Source organism: Drosophila nasuta, chromosome 3 (genome assembly GCF_023558535.2).
Source record: "Drosophila nasuta strain 15112-1781.00 chromosome 3, ASM2355853v1, whole genome shotgun sequence".
Taxonomy (NCBI): domain Eukaryota; kingdom Metazoa; phylum Arthropoda; class Insecta; order Diptera; family Drosophilidae; genus Drosophila; species Drosophila nasuta.
This window is the reverse complement of record NC_083457.1, coordinates 51,629,532-51,654,764: the sequence shown is the minus strand read 5'-3', so window position 1 is coordinate 51,654,764 and position 25,233 is coordinate 51,629,532. Positions and strand designations below refer to the sequence as shown.

The 25,233-nt window shown below is 38.7% G+C and overlaps 3 protein-coding genes across 8 annotated transcripts in view; all 3 read left to right on the top strand.

The window, feature by feature from the left end:
- Positions 1–19,062, top strand: part of LOC132793415 (uncharacterized) — a 46,567-nt gene extending 27,505 nt beyond the window's left edge. For 5 of the 6 annotated variants that reach the window (XM_060803334.1, XM_060803335.1, XM_060803333.1 and 2 more), the window contains exons 4-11: positions 7,675–7,921; positions 10,528–10,557; positions 10,764–11,091; positions 13,143–16,087; positions 17,353–17,564; positions 17,635–17,875; positions 18,550–18,676; positions 18,737–19,062. In XM_060803334.1, the coding sequence (XP_060659317.1) occupies positions 7,675–7,921; positions 10,528–10,557; positions 10,764–11,091; positions 13,143–16,087; positions 17,353–17,564; positions 17,635–17,875; positions 18,550–18,676; positions 18,737–18,802 (4,196 nt within the window). In that variant the 3' untranslated portion in view covers positions 18,803–19,062. The remainder of the gene's footprint in view (positions 1–7,674; positions 7,922–10,527; positions 10,558–10,763; positions 11,092–13,142; positions 16,088–17,352; positions 17,565–17,634; positions 17,876–18,549; positions 18,677–18,736) is intronic. The other variant, XM_060803336.1, reaches the window with a different exon arrangement.
- A 147-nt stretch (positions 19,063–19,209) lies between these two features.
- Positions 19,210–22,971, top strand: LOC132793416 (rab5 GDP/GTP exchange factor). Its single transcript, XM_060803337.1, has 3 exons — positions 19,210–20,755; positions 20,823–21,390; positions 21,444–22,971. The coding sequence occupies exons 1-3, from the start codon at positions 20,614–20,616 to the stop codon at positions 22,843–22,845; spliced, it is 2,112 nt and encodes a 703-aa protein (XP_060659320.1). The 5' UTR covers positions 19,210–20,613; the 3' UTR covers positions 22,846–22,971.
- Positions 22,972–23,236: 265 nt separating this feature from the next.
- On the top strand, positions 23,237–24,473 carry LOC132791706 (calumenin-B). Its single transcript, XM_060800737.1, has 2 exons — positions 23,237–23,762; positions 23,817–24,473. The coding sequence occupies exons 1-2, from the start codon at positions 23,300–23,302 to the stop codon at positions 24,329–24,331; spliced, it is 978 nt and encodes a 325-aa protein (XP_060656720.1). The 5' UTR covers positions 23,237–23,299; the 3' UTR covers positions 24,332–24,473.
- The last annotated feature ends 760 nt before the right edge of the window (positions 24,474–25,233 follow it).

The window sequence follows — 25,233 nt, the reverse complement described above, 5'->3', positions numbered from 1 at the left end:
GGCATATACAATTTTCATTTTATCGCTTCCATCCTCCTTACGTACATTTCCTGTAGTCATAAAGTAATAATACCCCTCCACCCTATAGGTACCGGGTATAAAAAGCGGGAAAGGGAAATGAACCAACTGATTTGGCTCACACAGTGGGCGGCAACAAAGTTAAAGATAAAGTTTTATTCCTCAATTGGATATATAAATCAAACAGTGAACTTTTTGGCTTTGGTTCGCGTGTCACCAGGCCAAAAGTTTGCCAAGCTCCAGGGAGTGAACGATGCCAGTTGCCAGTTTGGTTGTTGACCACCAGCTAGACAGCTGGGTTACATAACCACACTCTCGCGTATAACAGACTGTCGATAGTAGTAGTAGTAGTAGTATGACAGTTATAACAGTTTTGTGTGAGTTCAACTATCACAAAGCTGGAATTTCAATTTTGGCAGTTGTCCCCTAATTGCATTTACTGCAGTGTCTTGGCTGCCACGCCCACTTTTTAAGTGCCACCTAAGACGCACACGAACACTTTGACAATTAGTTGGCCAAGTTGGCAAAGCTTTTTGAAGTCGAAGTAGCTTCTTTGCTAGTTTTGCGTTACTTTTGTTGCTACTACAAAATTGAATTTGCGGGCAGAGAAAGGACACAAAAGCAAAAAGGACTTGCAGGACAATGCATTGACCTCATTTGCCCGGCATTTGCAAGCCGCATGCCTCCGCAAAACTTCAAAGGAAATCAGGATAAAAACACATGCATATAGAATATATATCTAGGTTTATATATAAGTAGAATACGACGAGTGCTGTGCACATAAAGAAGTGCAAAAAAAATGCCAACAGACAATATGAAAATGGCATAAAAAGTTAACCAGGCGCAAAAATGGAAAACAAATTGAAAGTCAATTTCATGGGGTCGTATCGGAGCGGAGATAGATAAGAGAAGAGAGGGGAGGAAGCACTGAAAGGAGGCCGCCGGCAGCAGAGCTCGTAAATGGGGGCAGGGCAATAATAAAATAAATATGCAAAAAAAGAAAATATATAAAGCAAAATGCTAGCAAAATGTTTTGTTCGCAATCGACGACCAAGCAAGAAAAGAACAGCAACAACAAAATAAGAAATAACAAATGAAAATGAAAATAAAAATAAAAATACGCAGCGAAAATACGTTAGAATATATGGCGCAAGAAAATATCTATTTATTTTTTAAATAAATTCAGTTTTTATGTTTATGTGAATTGTGCAATAAAATCTCAAGCAAATGGCAACTAAATTTCTTGGAGTGAATTATTACTTGAGTTCCGATGTTGAGCAATATTTGGAAACAAATGATGAAATTTAATATGAATTATTTAATTAGCAACTTTTGTTCTCTAAAAGTCTCAGCTTATTGTCTGCCTGTTATAGAAAAAGTTTCTTTTTAATTGCTATTCATAAATATTTGATTAGCAAATATTGATATTTAACAGAGCAATTTTATTGTATGCCAGTTATAGAAGGAGGTTTATTTTAATAATTATTGTTAATTCCGTGAAACACTTTCATCACTTTTGAAATCTAAATTAAAGCTTAAGTTAGATATTCAGATGAATCTGTACTTTAGTTATGGGAAAATTTTTATGTGAATAATTATTGTTGACGTCAAAATTTTTTGATCATTTAAAAAAAACCAAATCACAGTTTAAAATGTTAAATTTAGAACACATCTGTAATGAAACAGAATTATTTCTTTTCTTTATCTTAACTGAAAAACTTTTTCTAAAGATCATTTAAATAATAAGCGTCACTGTAAAAGTAAAAGTCGACTTAAGAACGCAAAGTTTTTTAGGCTCTCCCTCTCTCTTTCTCCCGCTCCCTTTCTCTCTCATAAATGTATAATTGAAGTAAAGACAATTAATGAAATTTTTTTGCCATACAAATAAAAGATAAGCTTGTATTTAAGTGCTCAAAAAAATTGTGTAGCCTTCTTGCAGCAACAATTATTATTTTTTATTTTATTTGTTCGTTAAAGATTCTCTGCAGAAACCTAAATTAAAGATTTCAACAAATTTATTTCATATTCAGTTGGTTCAAAAAACGAAACACTTATGCAATATTTAATATTTAAATATACTCAAAAAGTTCACTTTACCTTCTTAAAAGTTTGTGACATTTTATTTGAGTATATTAACTCAAAGCAAATTATGTTCGCTCAATTTTCTTGTCCACTAAGAATTTTAAACTAGTGAAGTCTTTAGCTTCACTTCAATATTGACATAACTGCATTACCTCAAACAAAATTGTATGTATTTTTAAATGCAATTTGTTTGAGTGCTTTCAACATGATAATTTCAAACACAATTTGTGTATAAATTTTGAGCTTGAACTTCACTTAAAGCCTGACCAGAGTTTAGCTCACACATCACTCTAAATCCTTCGGCAAAGTGTGCAATGCATGCGAAATATAGATAAGGAATAGAGTCTATATATATTCATTAAAATCAATGCCAAATCGTAGACACCTTGTCTGGCTTTATTCCCAATCAAATGGCTTTAAACAATTCTCAATAGCGTAATGCACGGATTACGATGGAAATCTCCAGAGAAACAGACACGCATAGAGGGTGACAGACGGGGGAGAGATGAAGAGGGGGAAAGTCCGTATATCTTATTTCCTTATTATCCAAGCGTTGCTTAGTGATTGCTCCATATTTCAATCTTATTGTCTGTCTGGTTTGCTTGCCACACACTCACACACACACATGAAGTATTCCTGTGGCACGCTGATGCGACGCTGATGAGCACTTGCCCGACTTCATCAGATACCCGAGCTGCCTTTCAATTTGTTGTTGTTGTCATGTACACCGACACCTTCTCGTTGTTGTTGTTTCAGCTGCCATCCTTTTGGCGAGCCAACAACAAGTGAGCAACAACATCCACTCGCTGCCTGTTGGGTAAAGTGATTAATTCATTTGGACAAGTTTTGCTCGCATGCGAGCAAAGTGTGTTTCCATGTGTGTGTGTTTTCATGTGTGTGTGTGTGTGTGCGGCCCTTTAACGCATACAAAACGAGAGGCAAGTAAAGTGGCAGCAACAAAACCGCAGCAAAACAAAAAGTTACTTTTACTTTGACAGCTTCTCAAGTCTTCTTTTGGCCCTTCCAAGAAGTGCCTAACTGACACACAACAAAACTCATTCCCATTCCCCATTCTTCCCAGCTTTGAGTAGCTACGCAATTTATCTCTTTTACACGTGTGTCTCTTAGCACAAAGAGCGTGTTGCACCTCGCTGCAGCGTGTTGCACAACAAGCTGAATGAAGCGGCATAATAAACTATGCCACAAGCCCTTATCGCGTCCTCACTCTTCAGTCTCTCTCTCTACCAAGTGCCTAGGCATTTAAAATATTCAGCCACAAAGCTGTCAAGCAATTGTCACACCGGGCGTATGAGTAATGCCCAAGGAGGCCACGCATTTCTACACACAAAAAGTAAGAAAGCTGCAGTCGTGCGTGCTCGACTGGGAGATACGCGATACACATTGTGAATAAAACCAACACAAATATGCCTAATTAATATACCGCAAAAATACTAAAAATATATCAGCAGCTGTATGTGGTATATTGATATAGTACAAGATTTAAAATATACCATATAGTGTAAATTATACCATAGTTACCATGCCATTTTGAATAAAATTAAAACAGTGAGCTATTATTCTTAAAATATACCAAATAAAAATACCGCAAAAATACTAAAGATATACCACACACTACATTTGGTATACATACATACTGCTGCATTCAAAATATACCATCAAGTGCACAATATACCAAAATTAATATACCACAAAAATACTAAAAACAAGTAAGAAAGCTACAATCGAGTGTACTCGACTGTGAGATACCCGCTACCCATTTTAAATAAAAGCAATAAATTTTGCGGTATTATTCTCAAAATATACCGAATATACTGCATAAATGTATAGTACCGCATTCAAAATATACCATAGACGGCACAATATACCAGATTGTCAGCCAAAGCAACTAAGAGCCCTAGTAAGTTGGTGTTTTTGCCCATACAAAAGTATTTCTTTAATAACTTCCAAACTTATTATCTGATCGCAATTAAATTCTCAGGAATCATAACTACTATAGTTATTATTATATATACCAAAATTCACAACTCTAACTTTAAAATTACGCTTGTTATTCGATTTTTTTTGATTTGCGGGGGCGGAAGTGGGCGTGGCAAAAATTTGAAACAAACTTGATCTGCGTGCAAACATAACAAATGCTGTCGAAAAAAAATTATAGCTCTATCTCTTATAGTCTCTGAGATCTAGGTGTTCATACGGACGGACGGACAGACACACAGACACACAGACACACAGACGGACAGACGGACAGACGGACATGGCTAGATCGTCTCGGCTGTTAACGCTGATCAAGAATATATATACTTTATAGGGTCGGAGATGCCTCCTTCTACCTGTTACATACATTTCCTGCCGGCACAAAGTTATAATACCCTTCTACCCTATGGGTAGCGGGTATAAAAACCGCATCAAAAAATCTTATCTAGTTCAGGAGTTATTAATAAATGCCACAAAAAAGTGGTCTCCTGGACCATAGTGCGTAGTAAGCAAGCGTTTTAGCCAATACAAAATTTGTATCTGATCACAACTAAATTTTCAGGTATCATATAGACTATAGTTATTATTGTATATACCGAAATTCGACACAATCTTCAAAATTACGCTTTTTATCGATTTGCGGGGCGTCATCCGCGTGCAAACATAACAAGTGCTGTCGAAAAAAAATTATATCTCTATCTCTTATAGTCTCTGAGATCTAATTGTTCATATGGACAGACGGACAGACAGACGGACATGGCTAGATCGGCTCGCATGTTCATGCTGATCTTGAGTATATATACTTTATAGAGTCGAAAATGTCTCATTCTGCCTGTTACATACACTTCATGCCAGCACAAACTTATAACACCCTTCTACCTTATTATCAGCGAGTATGAAAAGCACAGTACTCTGGAGATGGGGTTGAGCGCAACTTTGTCAGTTTCTTTTTTATTGTCAATGAATGCGACTTCAGCTACAGCAGCTTTCGGAGCTTCTTGAGCTTTTGGCTTTAGCCGTGCAAATCCCCATTTTATGAAAACAAATGAATTTTATGTTGCACACAAGAGTTGGCAGCAGCAGCATCGAGGGGAAAACACAAAGAGTGGAAGGTGGAAAGTGGGGAAAGCGAAGTCTCAACCAACGTGTGTCGTGGCTCATAAAGGCGCATCGAGGTGTGAAGTGAATTGAATTTGATTAAATGACAGCAGGAGAACACAAACTCTGGCTGTACACGCTGCTGTAACCGTATTAGTAATGCCATTTACTATTAATTTGATGATAAATTTATAAGCAATTCGCTAGCAATATTTCTCGTTCAGTTATCGATTCGCAGCAAATAAAGTTTTGTCAGGATCGAACACAAATTAATCCATGTCTGCAACAAACTTTTCCACACACACACATCAATATCCATTTAATATAGTTTAGAGTTTTCGAACAGAATCAATTATTAGTTTTCCACTCTGCAACTCTCGTCGCATTGATTCAATAAATATTTTGTAATATTCTCAAAAATCTATTTTGTTTACCGCAACCGGACTGTCACTCAAGTTTTTTGGGGGAACTTTTGAACAGTCTGAGCTGTCAGTTGCCTGACGGGCACTTAATCAGCAAACTCAGTGCAAACTATTCACAACATTTAGATATCTATCAATCAGCTAGAAATGAACCAAGTTTATTCATTCCACATGCAGACAGTATTTCAATAAATCTATCAATCAACGTATCATTCAGTTGGCCATTGCCTTAGTCTACATTTCAGTTATAAAGTTTTACAATAAATCATTCAATTAATTAAGAAATACAGTTTTGTATAGATACAGTTTTCTATCGTAATTGACTAAGAATATTTAATTCCAAAAATTTAAAAAAAAAAATGTTTGAATACTTTTAAACTATTAACTATACCTCCTGGAATGTATTCTCTTAAATGGGTACCAATCTTTTTTTGTTTAATTGCTTTTCAATACAATCAGCAATTCTTGTACATATTTTTTGAAATAAAGAAAAATTACCATTGGAAATACTTTAATAAAAGTTATTTTAATCAATCAATACCTGCGCACTCACTAAATATTTAAAAAAATAATTTTCTTTACAAAAATGTTAACCCCCAAGAATTTATTTTCTGCCCAATTCATCTTCATTTCTTTAATTATCAATAAGAGACAACAGAAATTTATCAAACTGATTTTAAATTATTTATCAATCAGTTAGTTTACTACTATAAATATTAAGACGAAAGCGCTAGCAGCCAGTTCTCTCTTTTCTGTAAAATTAAATGCGGTATTTCTCATTGAAGTATTCCATACTTGATTTAATGTAATAAATAAAATAAAAAAATATATATTCTAAAAAAGATTTTTTCTTAAGCATTCAATTATTTCGAAAGTCCCAAGAGTTTGTTCTCTTAGCACTTCATCCTCATAGTTATATATCTATAGAAATAGCATTCATTAAAATTTTAATATATATTACTTATTTTATTTAATAATTTAAGAATCAATCAAGGTCATAATCAACTATCTAACATTCACTAAATATTCTAAAAGATTTCTCTTTGAAAAAATTCTAAATAATTGTCCTATACTTTTGTGAAGCCAACCAACAATTTATTCTCCTATTCATTATTTTTCCTTTTTTGCAATAGTTGCTTACAAACTATAATGAATTGCTGCATTCACCAAATATTTTACAAGTTTTTTCTTTAGAAAAACTTCAAGCAAATTATTTCTAATTTTTATGCCAGCTTAACCTCTAAGAATTTCTTCTCTTCGCGTTCATTCTGTATAAACAACAGACATTTTTTTTATATTTTTTCAAATATTTAATTCAATTATTTGTCCATCACTCAACCGCGCTCGCTAAATATTTTCAAAGAGTTTGTTATTCCCAAAACTTGTAGAATTCCAAACTAAACCCCTAAGCATTTATTCCCTTAGCCATTCATGCTCATTCTTTTATTCACTCAATCAGCACTAGTGAAGAAATACCTAAAAAAAAAACTTTCTCTGAGCAAGCTTTAATAATTTAATCAGTCGCACAAACCATCAGTCATTCATTCCTGCAAGCACGCAATAGTCAGAAATAGTTTTCTATAGTTTTCCTAATACAAAAGTACTAAAAAAAAGAGACGAAAACTTTTCCCAATGCTAACTAAACCTTTCGCAATATGAAATGGGTTAACCTACTATTACTACAACGACATACTACGAATAGTATATAGTATATAGTATATTTGAAGTCCTCACGATAGTTTAAGCGAAAACCAATAATCAATGTGTGTGGGCAGAGAATTGTGAGCATTTGTGGGCTGGAAACTACGAAACGCAGCAATAAACTGAAATATGTTTGCACGCAAGATTTGCTTGAAGAAGGAGGAGGAGGAGGAGGAGGAGGGGGAAAGTGAAGGCATATTTGTGTTAAGGATTTGCGAGGCAAGCACACAAATACTGACAACACTCACACACACTCACTCACACAACACTCACTCAAATTGAACACTCATATTCGTAGTCGTATTCAAGTTTTTCCTTCCTCTTTTTTTCTCTCTCTCTCTCTCGTGTGTCTTTGCAGTTGACAGCCGTCACCTGAAGGAGTCCATCGAACGAGCCGAGTTCTCGCTGCAGCTGGAACTTTGGTTTGCCGAGCAGAATGGAAGCGCCAACTTGTCGTTGGCCTCCACACGCAATTTGCAGTTGAACTTTCATCCGGGACGCGGTCTTCATTATCATCTGCCGGTGCTCTTCGACTACTTCCACTTGGCGGCCATCAGTGTGGGCATTCATGCCAGTCTCGTTGCCCTCCATCAGCCATACATCAAGTGAGTCTTAGGGGGAAGGAGTCTGGGTTTAACATGCAAAGTGAACTGAAGTGAAGAGGAGAGACAACATGATCTCTAATGTCAACGTCAACGATAGTCATATTTTTTTACAGTAAATTGAGTTGAGTTGAGGGCGGAACGTGGGCGCCTCCTGACTGCGTGTCCTGCCTGCAGTTGATAGCAGCCACAAGCTCCGTCTCTCATCGTCCTTTCCCCTTGTCCCTTTCTGTCTCCCGTGTCTGACATCTTCTCCTTTTCACTGTTTGGGGCCAGTTTTCCACACAAATCATTTCCAACTCATTAAAATTGCACACAAAACTCAGCTTGCAACACAAGCAGACACTGCCACGCCCACTCTACCCCCCTATTGCTATAGTGTGCATACATTTTAATGACTCCGCTCTTTCCACCTTTTTCCCTCTCCTTCTCCTCCTCCTTTACACTATTTCTCTCGTATTTCAATTGTCTTGCTTTACGCTTCTTTTATTTACTTCTCTTCTTTTTTGTATCGTGGCGACAACTGCAACACAAAAGCAGACTGCCGCATGTGGGCGTTGTTGGCAGGGGCGTGGCATCGTTACTAGTGCTGCCACAACGACACAACTTCCTTCAGCTATGGCGCAGTCAATTTTTACGCCGTTTGATTCTACAAAAGTTTGTATAAACTCCCCAAAGTCCCAAAGTCCGACCTGTCCGCGTATCGCTTTCGCTTGCTGCAGCAGTCTGCAAGGCAAAACTTCTTGAAATTAGTATTTCTTTAATCTGTTTTGTATCGCTAGAACTTGTCACACACACACACCCACACAATTTCGTGTTGTTGTGTGTTTTGAAGTCCAAATATGAATTGGAATCCAGAATATTGCCAGAGTCTGAAGTCTCAACTTCTTTGCCCGCGGCAAATGAATAATAGATTAGCCCATTGGAATTGAAATTCCTTGTTGACCTTGGCCCCTTGTCTGATGTGCATTTTTGATCTTGATTACATTTTCCACCCACCCACCCCTTTACCTTCTATCCTTGTTTCTCTCTGGCTCTCCAGCTGGGGAACTGTAAATTGCCTGATTATCTTTTACCTCGGCGCGCAAAACCCTTGCGAAATGTATGCGGATTTTTGATTTTGTTTCGCTTGAATGCTTTCAGCTTTCAGCTCAATGTTCTCTCATCCACCTGACAGCAAAATCAGCAGCAGCTGCTTCAATTGAGCTTATGTTAACTAGTGTAAAGTTATCCAATTATGGCTGTCTTGAGTAACTTGGAAGTATTTCCCCAAAGAATTCATTAATAGTATAAACTTTGCTCATAGCTATAATATTCGTATCGTTCAATGACAACTCTATCATTGCGAATTTCAAATTTATAAACAATTAGGTTATTCATAATTGAGGTTGCAACCCTATTCTGAAATCAACTCTTTGGGTAATCTTTTTTTTCAAACTCTATTTAAACTGGCAACTTTATAACTTCGTGTTATAGCAAATGACAATCTATGAACATCTATTTTGTTAAAGAAAAAGGTGACAACCCTATTTTAAATCAGTAAAATTGGGAATAATAATATAAGATGTTCTTTTCATTACGAAAACCAAATTTCCATTTAATGACAATGTTAAGAAAAGGTAGCAACCACTTTTTTAAATTCTTAGTTGACAACCCTTTTTAATGTACCTTTTTTAAATGACAGCTCATTAAGTTCTTCTCAAACATCCACATCGATGTCATTAAAAAAGATGACAACCCTATTAAGTCAACGAGAATAACAGCCCTATTTATCAGAGACAATTTTTTTAAATCAGCCTGTTTTTGCTGGCAATCATATAACTTCTTCTTGCTTTTGCGCAATCTAAATTTCTGTAGATCGATCGCTTTTTTAAATTAACAGTTGACAACCCTTTTTAATCAGTCTTTTTAAAATGGCAGCTCCTTAACTTCTTCTTCAGATTACAAATTTTAAATATCCACATCAATGTTATTAAGACCACAAAAAGGTGACAACCCTTTTAAGTCAACACGTATGATAACCCTATCTATCAATCTGTTTTATGTGACAGCTCTAAAAATTCTTACTGCAAATTTTAAATTTTCCACACGTTCATATAAAAACAAAAGTTGACAACCCTTATTTAATCAACTCTCGCGACAACCCTATATTTTAATTAACGATAGTGAAATTATTCGTACCCAAATTTTATGGAGTTGTAAAATGGCAACCTTCAAAATAATTTACAATATAATTTTAAGCTAACTTCGAATATTAAGTACTAAAAAAAATATTAAAAATGCATTCTAAACTATAGTACTACTAATAAATTAACCATGTAGATGAGAACCCATGCACTTATTTTATTAGCTAAGTAGTATTAGTTCCATTTGTAGCACTTGCCTTATTAGTATTGTATTTATTGCTTTCATTCCTTTTACCACTAAGTTAACTATACTTTAATAAAGCGTTAGCTTATTGAATAATTTCTCCAACATATTGAAAGTTTTAATTTCTATAATTGAATTCATATTAATCTCATTTGAATCTCCACATAATGTTTAACCCCATTAAACAATAACCAAATTCAAAATGGAACTCAAAATCAACTCGACCTTCGGGGTGCCAGGAAAAGCATGTTCTCATATATCAAGTTATGGTAAGATTGACATTCTTTAATCGTCGGTTATGCTAAGTAAATTTCATCCCACTCGTAGTTGGTTTGTAGTTTGCCAGTTCTCTGGAGTCGCTTTCTATGTGTGTGTGTGTGTATGTATGTTTCAATTGCTCTGCGTGTGTGTGATGCAGATGATTTCCTTTTGGCTACATCGCTAATCCTCCCCCTTCTTTGACCATCTCTTTCAGTGCACCACGCAGCTCGAAGCCTTGGAGTGCCGGCAAACTGAGCTGTCGTGGCAACACTTCACCTGGTCCACTCGAAGCCGTCTTCTTTGGCCCCCAAATCGGAGGCACGACCAAATGCAGTGGCGGACCAACTGGAAGATTGCTTCAGTCCCGGCAAATACATCGCGATATCTGTAGCCTACTTCTAGGCGCCATCGAGCAGCTGAAGGCGACGCTCAATGAATTCAGCACAGTTCTGCCACCGAGCATCAATTCGCAAATAGGTTCTCCGCCTCTGCGAGAGAACGACACCGGAGAGCGACTGCAGCAGCTGATGGAGCAGGCCAAGGTAAGCGAATGATCCTAGAGATCATATCTTAAAATAAAACACACACTAAAAATTCTTCTTTAATAAATCTCGATTCTACAAAACTTTCCTTAACATCGAAAATCCATATACTAAATTATTTGTGTCGGAAATCGTATTGACTTTACTTTCCTTTGTTTTGCTTTATTTATTTATTGAATTCATTAAAAAACGTTGTATTGACGTTATCAACAATTTTATTTCATATGCTGGAATTTTTATTTAAAAATAATGTTTATTTAACACAGAAGTTTTATGATCGTATCTTTGTATATGATTAAAATCTTATCCAGTTATTTTAATCCATTTATAAACAATTGCCTATTGACAGCTCACAATCCACAAACATGCTATATATCAAGTGTTTTACGATTGGTTCCCAAATACTCGTATTATTAGATGAGTTCAATACAATTTCGCCGCTTTGTTTGATTCTTTGAATGCCTTGAATTGTTCTGAATTGATGTGTGCCAAATGGCAAATTTCATCTACTAGAATGCTAATGATTAATGCAAAATTCTTTGGGTATTATCATTATTGCTATTGCTAACTATAAATTTATAATGAATCAAATTTGGAATAATATTTATGAATTATAACTTTATAAATGCTAACGAATATAAATAAGCTAATAAATTTCCATTTTGCTTTAAAATCCAATCATCGCCAATAGGAAAATAAACTTAGCAGAGATAGCTGACTAATTATAAATATAGATTTTTTATATCTTTATACTAATAATTCTAGTAATGCCAAGATAACAATTATTATTCAATTTGCCTTGACATTTGATCGTCGCAATAAGTTAATATTATACATGAATATTTTACGACTCTAATAATAATAATAACAATTAATTTCCAAGAAAATTTATTTAAAATTTGCCTTGAAATGTAATTGTTGTCATTTCCCAAAGAACTAAATAAAAAGCTGTGTAGTGTAAATCAATAATTTTTTATTTTCTTCGTTATATTATAATATTATATTTAAAATACCTTCGTAATTAAAATTTTAAAATTTAAAGACAATAAATATTTATTTTAAAGTAATATAATTTATTTGAAATCTAGTATAAAGTTAAAATTTTAAAAGCTGTTGATTTGTTACCTTCTGAAGGTTTTCAACAAAGTCTAGATCAATTTTAGTCGAAAGCCTTAAGGCTACAGTGTAAACGCTTAGAAATCTAACATATTTCACTTTCAATTATAATATATTTTTTAAATCCAGTATAAAATTTACCTTGTTTTAAAAGTAGTTAATTTCTTACTATTCTCAAGGTTTTCAACGTTCCATAGTACAAATCAATAGTAGTCGCAATCCTTAAGGCTGCATATTAACATTAATTAACATATTTTAATTGCAATTATAATATAAATTATTTGATGTCTAGTATAAAATGTACTTTTAAGTTTTAAAAGGTGTTGATTTGTTACTATTCTCAAGGTTTTCAACGTAGTGTGTATCAATTTTAGTTGCAAGCCTTAAGGCTAGAGTGTAAGATCTAAGAAAACTAACATATTTTTCTTTCAACTATAAATAATTAATTTAAAATCTAGTGTAAAATTAACCAGATTTCAAACGTTGATTTGCTAGCTTTTAAAGTTTTTCAACGTTGTGTAATAAATCAATTTTAGTCGCAAGCCTTAAGGCTACAAATTAACATTAAGAAAGTTAACATATTTTACTCTTTACTGTAATAAAATTTATTTGAAATCTAGTATATAATTTACATTAAAGTGTTCAAAAGGTGTTGATTAGTCAACTTTGGAAGGCTTTCAACGTAGTGTCTATCAACTTTAGTCGCAAGCCTTAAGGCTACAGTGTAAACTTTAGGAAATCTAATATATTTTACTCTCAATTATAACATAATTTATTCGAAAACTATTATAAAATATACCTTGATGTTTTGAAAGGTGTTGATTAGTCACCTTCCCAACGTAGTGCAAATCATCTTTAGTCGCAAGCCTTAAGGCTACAGTGTAAACTTCAAATATAACATTTAACATCTTTTTTGATTTCTCCCTCTCCCTTAGCTCCTGGAGGCAGAGGATGACTTCGCCACGTTGGCCAACTCGGACATCGCTCAACTGTGCGCGGAGAGCATTTTCTGGTGGCGTCGCGTGTTGCTCGCGTCGCGATCCTCGACAGCAGTGCACACGCTGCTCGCCCGTAAGCATCACATACTTCGCGTGCGTCGCTTTGCCGAGGGTTTCTTTGTGCTGGAGCAGCCACGACATGCGGCAGCCGGTTGCCACGATCTCAACAGCAGTCCAGGGCAGCAGAATTGTCAGGGATACGCAGGCATTGCAGAGTTGGCGCGTCGCAGTCGCTATCTGCAATCGCTTCCTCCGCTGCCCGTTCACTGCACGCCCATCGATGGCGATGCGGCTTCGTTGCCGCTGATCTTCGAGGATCGCTATGTGGTGCCCGGCTCGAGTTATGGACGTCGCCGGTCTGGCAGCGATCCGCAGCTGGACGAGACGTCGACGGTGGCGAGGAAGAAGTCAACGGTGCCGGATAAAACGCATTCGTCGAGCAGTCTGAATGGCACCAAGGATTGTCTTGCGTGTCACTTTGACTACGATTATCCGGCGAGCAATGGCAACGGTCCAGCGCATCCGCATGCCAAGTGCGTGGTCACGCCCCGCTTTGCCCTGGGCGGAGAAGTACTCCAAGCCAGCTTGACCATTGCACCGAGTAACAAAGAGGCGCAACCTGTGGCGCTGCGTCACAATTTATCCAGACACTCGGTGACGGGATTGCTCGAGGATCTCGATGTGGACGAGGCAACGTTGCCCACGCGGCACAGCAAGTCGCTGGATCAACTCGATGGCAACGTGGAGACGCCAGTGTTGGCCGAGTCAGCGTGTAATCCTCGCCAGGTCAGCTACAACACGTTGCCAGCGGGTTTGGCGCGTCTCCAGGCCGACGATCTGATGCGCAACATTTGCGAGTTCCGACAGCGCTACGGACATCATGGCAAGTTTGATTACCTCAACGAGATCAAGCTGCTTAATCCGCCCAAGCAACAGCAACAGCAGCAACCACAGCAATCACAGCAGCAGCAACCACAATCGATGGCTGCTTACAATTCGCTGCCCAAGAGCATGGTTCCACCTCGTAATTCGTATCCACCGCCACCTCCTAGTCAGTACACCACGATGCCCAGGAGCAGCAGCTCGCAGATACCACGAGCTGTGGAGATTGCTCGCGTGCGTGTCTCGGACATCAAGGAGATGCTGCGTCAGGGACAAGAGCAGCAGCAACAACAACAGCAGCAGCTGCGCAAGGAATCGAGCAGCTCGGAGAGCGACATGATGCAGAAGCTGCAGTTGCTCAGTTCCAGCAGCGTGCCCTTTCGGTTGGATGCCACCACAACGACAGCAGCCAACAGCAACAACAACACGAACAGCAGCGATCCCAACACAAGTGGTTTCAGTGAATCGCTGCCGAATCTGGCGCCGCCTCCTGAATTCGATTCGGATGTTCGGCGACAACGCAGCAATTCGACTTCATCGCTGAGCGAGGAGAGCGGCTGGGTCAGCAGTCGACGCAGTTCGTTGGCCATCTCCAGTCCGGATACGATCACGAGCACGGGACAACAACATCGTCAACATCAGCGACACACGCAACTCAATCTGGGCATGGGAATGGGATTGGAGACGCGTCTGAATGGCGAGCAGTTGCGATTGCGATTGCTGAAGTTGCTCGATCAGCAGCAGCTGCAGCAGCAGCAGCCACACAAACCCACCAGGAAACGTCAGTCAGCGGGCAACAGTCAAAGTCGAACGCCGGCGCGTCAACCGCAGCAGCAGGAGCTGCACAAGAAGACGTCTTCGGTGACGCTGACCATCAAGAAGGAGCGTTCGCGGTATCAACTCGATCGTCTGCGTCATTTGCCCAATGGCGAATCCACCGAGGTGGAGGATCTAGAGCGACCGCCGCCACGTCATCATCGCCAGAATCGCCACAAAACAACCAACAACAACAGCAACAGTAATGCAAACAAATGCGAAAAGTCCAAGTCGGATTTTGATATTACAAGCTTGAAAGATTTGCAGCCACTGGAAACGTTGTGTTTGCCGCCGCCGCAACAGTTTCAGGATCAGGATCAAGAGCAGGAACTGGCGCCTTTGGTTGTGGCGCCGCCGCCGCCGGATGAATTCAGGGATCCGCCTCCAGAACCAGCGCCAGTCACAGCTCCAGCTCCAGCTGCAGCTCCTTTGCCAGCCGCAGTTCCCTTGCCAGCTCCCGTTGCGTTGTCCAAGCCAAAGAGCAAAGTGTTGGCCTGTCATGTGGTGCATGCTCCACCGTTGAAGGAACGTCAACCGATTGGCGCCATTGACAATCCAGTGTATCACATCTACGAGTCACTGCGTCCCATGTCCACGCCGGCCATCTTCAGCAACAAGCCAGTGCTCAAGTCGCATAGTTTGGCTGAGCTAAAGCGTCCTGCACAGCAGCAACCACAACAACAGCAATCGCAACAGCAGCAACATCAATGCAAGCAGCCGCTGCCGGAGAACGAAGCTGACATCGAGCAAGACGAAAACAAGGAGAACTCGAATGGTCAGCTGCAACTCACACGTGGCAAGCCAACGAACGGTTCTGTCTCCAAGCACAAGCGTAAGGCGCAGCAATCGAATCAGGAGCAAAGTCCCAGCATTTCACTCTTGGAATTCGAAAAGTGTCGCGAGGAATTCCGCAAGCAGATCAAGTATCAAGGCAACATTTACTCCGACTATGTGCAGCTCGCCTCGGAGTTGCCATATTTCTACATCAGCGATGAGTATCGCGCCTTCTCGCCCAATGGCATGCATCTCGTCATCTGTGTCCATGGCCTCGATGGCAACTCTGCGGATCTGCGGCTGGTGCGCACTTATCTGGAGTTGGGATTGCCCGGGGTTAATCTCGAGTTTCTCATGTCGGAGCGCAATCAGGGCGACACATTCTCCGACTTTGATACCATGACTGATCGGTGCGTATACTTAATTAAGCATACGTATATGTAAGAACATCATCTGACTATCTGTTTAACACATAAATCTCAGCTAAAGTATAGTAATGAAAAGTTAACAGCATTTTTGAGCTCAATCGAGTTTGTCACCATTTCGATATGACTAATTAAAGGATTATATTTATTACTTATTTTAGAAACAATAATTCTAAAGATGTCAGCCTGAAAGAGGTTTTAGATTTCGTCCGCACACCTTACTATAGAACTAGACATTGAAACTTTGATCTCAATAATTGCACCTACGTATACTTAATTAAGCATACGTAAATGTATGAAGTTCATCTGAGTATACAGCTAGCTGTAAACTTTAAAATAGCAGTGCTTACGAATTACGTTTACGTTTAGAATTGCAAAATACTATTATAAACACAACTTCGAGATAATATAATATTTAATTACAACAGCTTAATGTATGTATGTTTATTTGTATCAACACATAAAAATTCCTCTAAGAAGCTAAAGAATAGCAAAGTAAAATTAGCAGCATTTCAAGATTAAGCGAGTTTGCCACAATTCCGATTTTTCATAAACCAAAATGTTATTTTTGGCATAATTTAGGAATAATATTTGTAGAGATGACAGCGTGAATTGAGCTATATATTCAATAATCACACCTGCTACGTATACTTAACTAAGCATACGTATTTTTAAGAACTTTGTTTGAATGTTTAGATTTAAAGGCTTTATGAGCTCGAGTTACAAAAAGCGAGTAGATACATATATTTCTTAAACCATTTTCTGCGCATACAAAAATAACTGATTTCTAAAAATTTATTTATCAACGATGATATAAAAATTATAATTAATATATTGTATTCAAGAAACACATTTGTATCACAAAAAAACTTCCAATGCAATCGCGTGTTAGTTGGCATATGGTACATTTTGAATGTAGTACTAATCGATATACCAAATATGGCCTTAGGTATATTTATTTGGTATATTTTTAAAATAAGTCTTAATTGAATAAATGAAAATATGACCTTCGGCATATTTTGGTGTATTTATTTGGTATATTTTTAAAATACGCGCTTGTTAAATATACCAAATATGATATGTTTGGGTATTATAGGTACATAATTTGCTATATTTTTAAAACATTAATTTATTTAAGATCGGTAGCGGTTGAGCCTTTTCGACTATAGTTTTCTTACTTATTATTATATATTTTATTATAAATATAATAATTAATTACAACTTTCTCGCATGCTTTCTTATTCCTCCAGGCTGGTAGCCGAGATCCTCTATCACATCGACAGCTGCGGTCTGAATCCAGCGCGCATCTCCTTTGTGGCACATTCGCTGGGCACCATCATCGTGCGCAGTGCATTGGCTAGGCCTCAAATGCGTCCACTCTTGCCACGACTGCACACCTTCCTCTCTCTTTCTGGGCCTCATCTGGGCACGCTTTACAACACCAGCGGGCTGGTCAACATGGGTAAGCAGTAGCTTTATAAGAATTCACTACAACACTCCTAATCAATTCTTTTGTTTCTCTCCGCTTTTAGGCATGTGGTTCATGCAAAAGTGGAAGAAGTCCGGTTCGCTGCTCCAGCTCTGCATGCGTGACACAACGGACATGCGCAACAGCTTCCTCTACCGTCTGAGCCAGCGAAGCACTCTGCATCACTTCAGCAACATTCTGCTCTGCGGTTCCAGCCAGGATCGCTATGTCCCCGCGCACTCAGCGCGTCTCGAACTCTGCAAGGCTGCCATGCGTGATACTTCTTCATTGGGCACGATCTACAGGTGAGAGCAAAAGTTGTTTGACCTTCTATGTTAATCTATAAAATATATAAAATCTAGTCTACCTACATATGTCCAATATATCTATAAAACCATTAAAATATTTTTAGGTTTAAAAAAATATAATTTATAATGTCTCTAAATTGTTTATTATTTTCATGACATTTTATGTATGTGTTCTTTAACTTAAAATTCAATAATTTTAACTTGAATTTATTTATTTACTTAGTATACAAACTCAATTGTACAAAATAAAGCCAGATGGTAGTTCTCAACCGATTTTTCTGGATTTCCCTTGAACAAAATTTAAAATATATTCTCATTATAAGTATATTTCATATTCTCTTTATAAGTATCACTTTAATTTGAAATTTAGTAAATATATTATATATATATTCTATCCTTAACTCTCATTGATCATAGGTTCACAATAATGAGATTGCCCCGATATTGTTCCTTAAATTCTATAGTACAAAATGTAGCCAGAGCATCTAAGGCCTTCAGTCTTAAACTTAAAATGTATTTGTAGTTCCCAATAGCTATTTTTTGCCTTCCCCTAAAGCCGGAAAAAAAATGTTGCATACACAAACCAATAATGATTAATTTTTTAACATTATATTTCAATTTAAGATATCATATAACTTTATCTAACAATCTTCAATTCTCATATACCACAGGGAAATGGTGCACAATGTGATTGCTCCGATCTTGGCCAGGCCAGAACTGACGCTGGCTCGCTACGATGTTCATCATGCGTTGCCCCACACAGCCAACACACTTATTGGCAGAGCTGCTCACATTGCGGTGAGTAGGAAAATCATATCAAGAAATTCTCTTTATTAATATCTACTTCATTAATTCCAGGTCTTGGACTCTGAGTTGTTTATTGAGAAGTTCATGTTGATTGCGGGTCTGAAGTACTTCAGTTAACATGGCTGCCACCGCAAAAGGAAATAGATCTGGAACTAGAACTAGAACTGGGACTGGAACTAGAACTGCAACTTCAACTGACAGCAGCCCTTGAAAGTGTGTAAAAGTGTGTGTGAAAGTGTGCCCTAAGAGCATAGTACTCATTCTTGTATTCGTATTCGATATTTTAATGTTATTTAATATGTAACAACACAAATGGATCTGTGCAGTTTGAACAAACCACAGACAGGGTACTATTAAAAAAAAAAACCGATTGAGAACCACGTTTCTTGAGCCAACAGATTCCACTGCAATTCAGTTGGAATAAGGAATTTATTGCAACAAATTGTTAGACTTGAATTTTATACCATTGCAAAAACACTTTTTCTAGCGAATTGAAAACCTAGTCAAAATCACAACAAAGAAACCAAAAATATTTAATCAAAACCAAAGAACGTTTAATCAAAAAAACAAAACAAAAACTATAACCATTGCGGCATACTGTTAAAAACGTGTTGTCGATAAATTACATTTTATAGCTAATAAGAGTTCAAAACAAAAGCAAAAAATGAAAGCCAAAGACATCATAAGTAGAGTAGATCTTAAGTTTAAAACCAACTATTCACGAGACTTTTTGAAACGGTTGAATTGGTAAACGCGAATCGAATCGCAGTGAAGAAAACTGAATTGAAATGATCATGTTAAGTATACGTAAACTAACGGTAGCTGAGCACACGAATTAAAGGTTGCATTTCGATAACTTTAGCAGATTTAAAATGTATTAGCAATTTGTGAGACTAATTAAATGAAAACAAAACAGAAAATGGTTTTTCCAAATCTTTATACTGCTAACATGAAAAACCAAATAATATAACATGCGACTATGGGTAGAAAAATGATATAGAGTAGCGTTTACTAGAGAAGTTTGTAGAGTTGAGTAATTCAAAATGCATTTGTGGAGTGCGTCAATTAAGTTGGATATTATGGGTGTGTGCAAAAGGTCAAAAATCTGAATATATAGATATTTATATATATATATATGTTATTGGGAACAACAAACAAGTTAGTCAAAATGAATCGACATGTAGAAAGCAGTTAGGTCAACTTGAAAATTCGTAGTCTAGTCTAGTAGCGTTCTACTTACATACATATACATACATACTAGTTATGTGTTTTCTGAGCTTTTTTTCAAATTGTTGTTGTGAACCATTTAGCTTGCCTATATATCAAATTTCTTTGTATACCTTTTTGGAAAACTACCCGTTTTTTGACTATACATACCAGAAGTTGCATTCTACGTGTATAACCGTCCTAATTCTTAAAACTATATGAACTTTGCAAAACATTTGATTTTAAACAAAAACAAAAGAACAACGTCTTTTATGCATACTACTATTTCAAATGTGTGTGTATGTGTGTGTGTGCGTGTGAGCTAATTCCTAAGCCACTTCGATTTTACACAATGTATTCAAAATCAAAACAAAAATATCCCCTAAGTTGCAATTTAAATGTTTTTCATTTCAATAAAATATACTAAAATAAAATTTTAGTAAAATTAACGAACTGTCGTTTTGATTATTGAACAAACACTTTTCTCGATTAACGATTTCGCTGCTTTTCAAAAAGAGACCAAATCCGCCGATTATTCGTAGTGCAGTTATCGCACCGCTGGCAGTGAGTAATATATCGACCTAGCGTAAGTATCGATGCCCTCGAAGCACAGCTGTTTTATTTGCAATCGAGCGCAGCTTGTTGACGATGTAATTCAGTAAACTCGGTGTACAAATTTGTGGAAAATCAGTTCAAAAATCGAAACAAAACCACGCCCAATAATGGCGAACCGTGCGCCCATGTTGCGAATCGGCCAGCAAGATCTAAAGTGTCGTCAAGGTTGTGGGTTCTACGGCAATACGCAGTTCGATGGACTCTGCTCGAAATGTTTTCGCGAGCGCAACGATAAGCAAAGGAAAAGGCGTAAGCGAGACATTTATTCATTTATCTATTGATGCTCAATTAGTCATGCTTCAATGGTGCTTCCCAGTGCTGATTGTTACAGAAAAAGCCACCGAGGATAACAATGATAACATCCCCAGTGGCCCTAGTTCCATTGCCGAACGCAGATCGCCGCAGCATTTGCTCTCGCTGGGACGTGGCAAGAAGCAGACAGAGACGCCACAGCAGGTCGAATCTCCGAGCACCATGCCAAAGAAGAAGTCCATAGTGCCAGCGGTGCTTCAAAAGACGCTCAAGGGCAAATTTCCAGCAGTCACAAATCAACAACAGCAGCAGCAACAACAGCAGCCACAGCAAAAAAGAGTTCCCACTGCCACAGAGAACCAATTTATGCTGCAGCTTCGGCAGATGCGACTGCCCGACGATGCCAAGCACAAGCTAAAGAGCGAGATCAAGCGATTGGATCACGAGATTCGCAAATACATGAACACGAACAACGCCAAAAATGTAGATGAACTCTCCGATCTGGTGCAGAATGCTTACACACGCTTCTCCAATGTGGTGCACAACGATCCCCGCTTTGAGATGGCCACAAATGAGGATCGCGATAGTGCAATCGATTTCTTTGAGAAGGTCATCATGACACAGAATCACAAGTGAGTCAGCCAACTAAACTACGATCTCTTTACTAATCTCTTCTTTTTTGCAGTTTACTCTTTAGTCCATACTTTACCAGCGATGAGGAGAGCGATGTCAAGGTGCAGAAGCGTATACGCCAATTGAGCTGGATCACAGCCAAGCATCTGGACTGCAGCATTGATGAAGTGAATGCCGAGGCACGCGATTTGGTCTACAATGCCATCTCCGAGCTGGTGGGCATTGATTCCTATTATTCGCCGCAGGAGAAATTACTATGCACAGTGCGCTGTTGTCGCCACATCTTTGAGCTGTTGAAACGTGCCACTGGCGGTCCAGCGAGTGCCGATGATTTTCTGCCCGCCCTCATCTTTGTAGTGCTCAAAGCGAATCCGGTCCGTCTTCACAGCAATCTAAACTTTGTCAATCGCTTCACGAATGCCTCGCGTGTGATGAGTGGCGAGGGTGGTTATTACTTTACCAACCTGTGCTCAGCCATTGCTTTCATTGAGAATTTGAATGGCGAAAGTTTGAGCATCAGTGCAGAGGAGTTTGATGCATTGATGTCGGGTGAACAGGCATTCAGCACGCCTTGGGAGAGCGCTTTGTTGGCCTGCGAGAGTCTGCATCTCATTTCGGAGAACATGAAGTGCATGGAGCTGCTGCAGAAGCGCAATTCTATGATCAACACTGGCATCACAGACTTTGAACGCGAACTCATCGATTTTCAACGCGAGGTGACCGAGAAAGTGGACACCGTTATGGCCAAGGCGCCACTGACGCTGCTGCCGATCAAGACGCCAGCATTTCTGATCAAACAGGCGCGTGCTCATCTGGCACACGATGGCGTTGAGGCGGCCATGGGACACTATCAATCCAATCTGCTGAGTGGCGCTTTAAGTCAACACGCTTTGTCCCCTAAGAGCAAAGACGTTACCCATGAGGATGCACATAACTTGACACTAAAGGACACTAGCATCAATTCCGTTGGACGTCTTTCGCCACTGTTGCAGAATCAACCGCAGCAGCAGGATCAGCTCTTTGCCTCGCCCATCTTCAATTACACGCCTTTCGATGCTGTCTCACTGCTGGAGGAATCCTCGGATGGTGATGTCATGATGTTGGGTACCGAATTCCAAGGCGGCTTAACCAACATTAACTACGATTTCGATTTGTCCGATCAGAGTGGAGACAACAGCGTGGCCGATGAATCTAAATTGAATCTGGATGAATTTGATCCATTGGTGCAACGTCCGGTTGTTGCTGCAACTCCTTTGCTGGACACCACAACAGATAGTTTAATCGACTGCGATGTGCCCGGCACTGCAGTATTGTTGCCATCGCCCTTGAAACCGGAGGTGGCGAATTATCGCGGATTCTCCAACTTTGATATTCCAAGCATTTCCTGTAATACGGGAGATTTCAGTTCTCTCGGTCAGGACGTCAACGAAACGATGGAAACAAACAAAAAATAGTTGTCCCAATTGCAATCAACAAATTGTAAATAGCTCTTGAATGTAATTGCACATTTATTTATTTATATAAAACCTAACAATCGCCATTATAAATTAAAATAAATAAATATCAATAGCCTAAAAAAAAGGATTTGTATAAATAGCTTGAATTTATTGGCTCTAACTTATTGCTATTCAAAATTATTTTCATATATAATTTGTAAACAAACATATATCCACAAGATACAAATAACAATATTATTTATGAATATCTTGATAAAAGTTTGTTTTAAAAAGCGCTGTGTAACGAAAGTTATCGATACATATTCGATAAGCTCAAGCATTTCGAATTCAAAAAGTATCGCACCCTACGGGCATCGATACTTTGCGAAGCTTCATTTTGTGCGTTTGCTCCAACTAGACTTCACTTTTGTTTGAATACTCAAAGCGAGCGGTTGACAAACTCGTCAGCAAAATGAGAATTGGATTATTTTTTTTACTTGTTGCTGCAGCGATAAGCATTGCCGCAGCATCCAGCATACCGGCCGGTGAGTTGCCACACGATCCGCTGGAGCACGACTCGCTTCACCACAAACACTTCGACGGCGACCAACACAATCAACAATACGACCACGAAGCCTTTCTGGGCGCTGATGAGGCCAAGAAGTTCGATGAACTGACGCCCGAGGAGAGCAAGCGACGTCTGGGTGTAATTGTGGATCGCATTGACGAAGATAAGGATGGTTTCATAACGCTGGCCGAGCTCAAGAATTGGATTAAATTCACACAACGTCGCTACATCGACGAAGATGTGGGACGCGTGTGGCGAAAGCATAATCCGGAAAACAATGAGACGGTCAGCTGGGAGACTTATCGCAAGACTGTCTACGGCTTCATGGATGTCTTGGACAAAGAAGAGCTGGAGCAGGAGGAGAACGGTAAAACCTTTAAAATACCTCTGAGAATTTTTTATAATAATATAAATTTTGTAGGCGTCTCTTATAAGAGCATGTTGGCACGCGATCGTCGTCGCTGGGCCGTCGCCGATCTGGATCTCGATGACAAACTGACGCGCGAAGAATTCACCGCTTTTCTGCATCCCGAAGAGCATCCCAGCATGCGTGACCTGGTGCTGCAAGAGACAACCGATGATCTGGACAAAGATAAGGATGGCAAAATCTCTGTGGACGAATACATTGGTGACATGTATCGCCCCTCCGAAGCCAATGAAGAGGAACCCGAATGGGTGCTCGCTGAGCGTGAAGCATTCACCAAGCATCGCGATCTCGATGGAGACGGTTATCTGACAGAGACCGAGATCCGTCAATGGATTGTGCCCAATGATTTCGATCATGCCGAGAGCGAGGCAAAGCATTTGATATTCGAGGCAGATGTGGATCATGATGAGCAGCTGACCAAGGACGAGGTGCTGGACAAATACGATGTGTTTGTGGGTTCCCAAGCCACAGATTTTGGCGAAGCTTTGGCGCGTCACGATGAGTTCTAAACGGAATGAGAGAGATTTAAACTCCCAACTCGAATGCCAAATAAATTTAGCGATTAAGTATGGTAAACAACACCCACATAATCAACTACTCTGACGAAAGTGCATTAATAATAATAACAACAGACTTCTTAGCTTACATTCATTCATTATGATGTTTAATTGATTTGTTGCCCAGCATTTTCATTGAAAAAACATCCACGTCAGCTGCACAGCTTCTTGGCGATTGGTCCATGGCGTGATAGTGGTTGAGAAGAGGGGGAGAGACGAGTGTATTCATAATTTCACTGTTTATGGACACGTCATGGACACAGATAGATACTCACACACACACACACATGCATATGCACTCACTCACACACACACACACTCATAGAGAGTGACATGTGTAGAAGGCGTCCGCCTCTGTAACATAAACATAAAACGCTTTTGTTGTTGCGCCGCTGTGCTCGATTAATTTCCAGCTGCGAGAACATTCCAACAGCAACAATAACAACACCAACATTAATTCCAAATCTCTCGCTTTGGACGCTGATTTCATTTCTTTGTATGCTCTCAATCTTTTCATTTTTTTGCTGTGATAAGCAAAATTGTCAATGAATGTTGAAATTGAAAACCAATGGAGACCTGTTGAGGTCGCTGGAAATTTTGCTCACTATATAAAAATATATATGTAGACATGAGGGGTACTCACGATGCAGTTTACTACTTTGATGTGGTCATCATTATTTGGGGAAATACTTAAGATGGAATCCCCTTATCAGATTTTTTGGGGGGTGGTGCAGTTTAAATATAATTTCTGATATAGACACAAACATTTCTTTACTCAGGATTATATACTTTCAAGATGCAGTTTCCAATTAGAGATTTTATATAATCAAATAAAATAAATTTTATATAATCAA